The sequence below is a fragment of the Sinocyclocheilus anshuiensis genome, unplaced genomic scaffold (assembly GCF_001515605.1).
Source record: "Sinocyclocheilus anshuiensis isolate Anshui unplaced genomic scaffold, SAMN03320099.WGS_v1.1 scaffold575, whole genome shotgun sequence".
Taxonomy (NCBI): Eukaryota; Metazoa; Chordata; class Actinopteri; order Cypriniformes; family Cyprinidae; genus Sinocyclocheilus; species Sinocyclocheilus anshuiensis.
The window spans coordinates 135493-140958 of NW_015552573.1; the positions used below are offsets into that span (position 1 = coordinate 135493).

The window sequence follows — 5466 nt, forward strand, 5'->3', positions numbered from 1 at the left end:
TTCGTCTCTATTTCTTCGAGCCAAGCTGCACAAACTGCATATCAGGCATTTATGTAATACATCTAATTTGTGCATTAATGGCTGTTATGTTAAATAAAGTTTACTAACTACAGTAAATTAAGTACCTGTGCACTCCGTTGTTGTTGGCTTGTTTCCCCTCAGACGCGCTGCAATGGTGATCCTGCGTGCAATTCTCAAAACATCCACAAGATGGCGGCGTTTATCGGTGAATCCGATATTACAAAACCAATATCCGATTATTGTAAAATGCTTAAATATCGGGAAAAATATCGGTAAATCGATATATCGGTCGATCTCCTATCCAGAATCGTGCAGCTCTACTCCACTGTCACTGATAACCACTTCCATGTGTGATCTGGAAATCTAGATGGAACAAAAGCAACACAAAGTGGCTTATAATCGTATCAGGACCTCTAGAAATCCCCTCGTGCTTATTTAATGGAGGAGCCGGGTGTCAGATCTCTGTGTGTTTTCTGGTGCGTTACAGGTAGCAGTTGTAAAGGTGAAAAGTTCAGACAAGGTGTTTGACATGAAGATCCTCAACAAGTGGGAGATGCTGAAAAGAGCAGAGGTACAAACACTCTTGAGTCTTTCCATCTCTAAATGAATTAGTTTGGTGAGGAAAGCTTAGTTTTGAGTGTTTTGTGAACAAATTTGTCGCCTTATTTCCAGACAGCATGTTTCCGGGAGGAGCGTGACGTGCTGGTAAATGGAGACTGTCAGTGGATCACCAGACTGCACTACGCCTTTCAGGATGACAACTTCCTGGTAGGCTTTTGCCTTCTATCTATCTGTCTGTCTGTCTGTCCGTCCGTCCGATGTTCTATCTATCTGTCTGTCTGTCTGTCTATCGTTTTATATCTATCTATCTCTGTGTGTCGTTTCATGTCTGTCTGTCTGTCTGTCTGTCATTTTATATCTATCTGTCTGTCTGTCTGTCATTTTATATCTATCTTATCTATCTGTCTGTCTGTCTGTGTCTATTGTTCTGTCGTTCTATCATTCTATTCTTCTTTCTATCGTTCTGTCTATCCTCCTGTCTATCTGTCATTTTATCTATCGTTCTGTCTAGCTCGATATCATTCCATCGTTCTCTCTATCGGCGGCTCTAACTTTCAGTGTACAATTCTGGGCCTGCACATTTCTGTTGTATCTGGTGTCTGTCTGCTTTTACACTATTTAGTTCTGACATGTCTGTCTTCTGCAGTACCTGGTGATGGACTACTACGTGGGTGGTGACCTCTTGACTCTTCTCAGCAAGTTTGAGGACCGTTTACCAGAAGACATGGCTCGATTCTACCTGGCTGAGATGGTTCTAGCAATCGATTCTGTGCATAAGCTCCACTATGTCCACAGGTGAGACCATTCTGCTCACGAACCGGCCTGGTTTTACATGTCCTTCTCCCTTTTTTTTTAAATTTTATTTCTGCTGCATGACATTTGGAGCAAATTGCATGGAAATGATTTGTGTGTGCCGGTCTGTGGCAATGTGAATTCTTTTGGGAACGCAGGAAGGGACTAAATTGTTCTGATTTCAACAATCACAGAGGACATTTCAGTGCTGCCTTTGCTTGCTAAGTTGCCATTGCGTTCTATACACGGAGTGCACACTTCCAGGGATAACGTTCGGAGGCGCCTGGGCTCTCAGATGTGGCTCCAGTGGAATTGATTTATTCTGGTCTTACTAATTGCAGGCTGCTGCTGTGGAGCTCAGCAGAGGTCCATGCACCGTACATTATGCACTCTTGGAACTCAAATAAGGACTGTAATTACAGGTTTAGCCACCTCGGCCGTGAGAGATTTGTTTTGGACAATTTAAAAGGGGTACGATACTGTGGGCAACTCCCTTCCAAAGAAGGGAAAATAGACAAAGTTCCATTTTTACCCATGTTTAAGTGCGTTGTCCAGTTTTGGACAGATTTACTCAAGCTTGAAATGAATAGTTACATAACCTCATCCATAGTAAAACCCAAAGCTAAACTTTAGGTGCTGAGTAGACCGGATTGACAAAGGGACGGGCCTTCCATTGTTGTCATTTATGCAGGAAGTTGCCTATTTGTGGGCCAGGCTGTGAGTTTCCTGTCATTCTGTCCCTCATGCTGGATGCTTTACAGTATCACACAAGTTTTGCTGAGTGATTTTACTCTCTCAAGTGCTTATTATTCACTGTTAGAATATAAACGCATGTTTTTCCCCTGCAGCAGCGTGCTTGAGTTGATGCGCTCCATCTACATTCCTGCTGTCCAGTTAAAGCTGTTTGAGTGGTAGTCAGCGCTCACACCATATGTTCAGTGATAAACTGTGACACGTTTTGGCCAAGACCGCTGTTCCTCTTATCTTACATCTCTCTTATGTGAATGCACTCGCATGGCTGCGCTGGAGTTTTCATGGTGTGATTAGGAAGAATTTGTGTTTTTGGTTCCATATTTGGAGTTTTGTGTTAAATATATCTTATCGACTGAAAAGAAGTCAACAGAAAATTGAAACTGACCCCATGTACTTTCTTAACACATGTTTCTGGTCTTACTGTGCACAATTGTCCGTGCACATTTTTCCAAATACAAAATGCAATTTTTAAACATAACTGGTTTGCCTTTAAAATGATTGTCCTTTTGTTTTTATACTCCTCCCCTCAAACCACCTGTCACTTTTTATGATCCAATCAATTTCATAAGGATAAAATTAAGTCCCACTCTATTTTTTTTCCTATTACTCTATTGCATTTTGAAAATAAGTCCCTTTACAAAGTAAAGTATGTTGAAAACATTATTTCATTTTGATAGCATATCATAATAATTTAATTTTTCATAGTAATTTTGACTGTCTGACCATTTCAGCTGTTTGTTTTCCATTAAAATTGTCTGTGTGGAATGTTATAAATTTCAGATGTGGAATAGGAAGGAATATGTTTTTTATGATATGCACCTAAAACAACAGTTTTGAGATTTGACTAGATGTCTAGGAGGCTATTGATTCAATTGCCTTTCCAATTAATAGCTTATTGTTTTTTTCGAACAAAAACAAAAAGTGTCTTCATCATGTTTCTTTATTAGGACTACTGTGAATAGTTGACAGTAGTGTTGTCATGGTACCAACATTTCAGTATTCGGTACCAATACCAGTGAAAATCCACGGTTCTCGGTACCAATTTTCTGTACCAAAGCAAAACACAAAAACATGCTAATTGACAACATTTTTATTAATAACGTTAAACAAAAATTCAATGTACAAAACCAATGCCATTCTTTATACTTATTTAAAAGTGTTTCAAGTTTTTCACAATGCGGATTTGGCAACACTGGAAGAGGATAGCTTTCTGATAGCGCATCAAGAACCGGGTTGACCGGGTACTCGGTACCACCGGTACTTAAGAAAACCTGGTACTGTAACGTTTTCATTTTTTTTAGTACCGACTTGGTACCGAAATACCGGGTCTTTTGACAACACTAGTTGACAGTGAAACAAACAGCAAAACGGTGATGTTTAATTAGCACTTTTCCGATGGTGCGAGTCTTTTTCTATTTATTTAATTTTTTTTCCTTTTTTTTTTTTTCTTTTCAGAGGGAAAATACATACAGAGATCAGGACATACATAATTTCTCAGAAAGAAATAAAAAAATTAAAAAATAAATGAAAACACATACATACACCTTAATGTTACTATGGAGAGTATGTATGCCCTCAATATTGAAAACAAATTTCTCAAATGTTACATACGCATTATATTTTCTTCCTCTTAACAACAACTATATACAAAAGAACATGGGGAGCTATTGCTTACAACTCATACAAAAAGATACCTTAAAAGAACTGTTACAATTCAAGAAAAATCTGTGCGTACCAGTTTAATATAATCTATCCATTTATTCCAAATTAGAAAAAAATCTTCTATCTGAGTTCTTAATGAAAAAGATAGTTTTTCCATCACATATATATAATGTGCATTGTATCAATCCACTCTTCAACTGTGGGTGTCTCTGGCTTTAGCCATTTTTTTGTAATTACTTTTTTACTAGCCACCAGAAGAATTAACAACAATTTCTTATGCTTATTGTTCCACCCATCTAAATTTATATTACCCAAATATAGAGATTCACAATTAAAAACAATCTCTACTTCAAAAACAGCTTCCAGATTCCTTTTAATCTCTTGCCAATATGGGGTTAATTTCTGACACCCCCAAAGAGTCCGTTTCTATTTCAACGTGGATAAACTACAATAGGTAAACGTCAGCTGTATGGATGCTAGGGCTGGCAATATCGATTTCTTAATTTTAATAACAAAGTATCAATGAACATTATTTGTAGCATGCCTACCATCAAATATTTACAATAAGCTTTGGCCTTTGTTACTTTTAATATACAAGGTCGCAAATTTTGATCTGTTCATTTTATCACAAAACAAATGTCATATTGTCATTCTTTAATGTGGCCTTTTGACCTTTGACTAGATGTCCATGTGGCTATAGACTCATTTGCCTTCCAGTTAATAGCAGTTTATTGTGATGTTGTTTCAAAACAATCAAAATATAGAGTGAAAGTGTCACCGTTCTGTTACTCTATAAGGATAAATGTGAATAGTTGCTTGTTCAGCTCCTGTCGACTGGACTCTGTGTCTGTAAGCTGAGTGCAGTGTTGACCACTGCACCGACCTGTTCACCTGAGGTCAGCGCTTCAGCTCCCACATGACTTTCATTCCACATGCACACAGGCATGTGACACGCAGACCAGCCCTCTGAACACCAGCAGCAACCATCTCCTGAATGCAGGGTATTTTGAGCGCCTCCCCTCAGCGTCTGGCTATGAGCGAGTCTGGCCAGCGTCTGAGAGACATATAACACTCATATTCCTCCGAAAGCCCAGCGGCGTGTCTGGGATTTTGACACCTCGTTGTCACTTCTGAGGCTCTGACTGCCACACCACTGCCATCTGCAGCCTTGCTTGACTCTGATCATGTGAGCTCCTGTGGCTTCACTCTTATTGGTGGTTGATGCATCGAATTGCTGCTCATTTACATGAAGTTTTCATTATGTTGGCCACATTTACTCATGTTGCCTGAAATCACTACATTTGAGTGAAATTCTCTCGATTAGCTGTCAGGTTGATTTCTTTCGCACTGCCGTCATGGCTGTTTTGATCTGGACAAAGATTTCACAATCAGCTAAAGCCAGTAATAAATAGGGCTGGGTATCGAGTTCGATACTTTTTAGGCACCGACCGAATTGCCTCGATACCATCGAGTATTGAAAAACGTCTCGTCGTTCGGTACCAAATTTCGATCGTCCCAGCCCCCATAGATGTAAGGCTACATTTACACTGGTGCGTTTACGTTTTAAAATGAAAACGATCCTTGTCGTACAGGCGTTTCCACTGCGTTTCCAGCCGGCTTTCCACTATCTCCGACAAACAACAAGCGACAGACCGGTCATTCATTTCCAATGGAGAG

At 39.4% G+C, this 5466-nt stretch overlaps 1 protein-coding gene across 1 annotated transcript in view; it reads left to right on the forward strand.

Annotated features, from left to right (window-relative positions):
• LOC107665107 (serine/threonine-protein kinase MRCK alpha-like) overlaps positions 1-5466 on the forward strand; it is a 75883-nt gene that overhangs the window by 14934 nt on the left and 55483 nt on the right. Inside the window, exons 3-5 of the mRNA XM_016455860.1 lie at positions 509-592; positions 694-789; positions 1229-1377. Of these exons, the coding sequence (XP_016311346.1) occupies positions 509-592; positions 694-789; positions 1229-1377 (329 nt within the window). The remainder of the gene's footprint in view (positions 1-508; positions 593-693; positions 790-1228; positions 1378-5466) is intronic.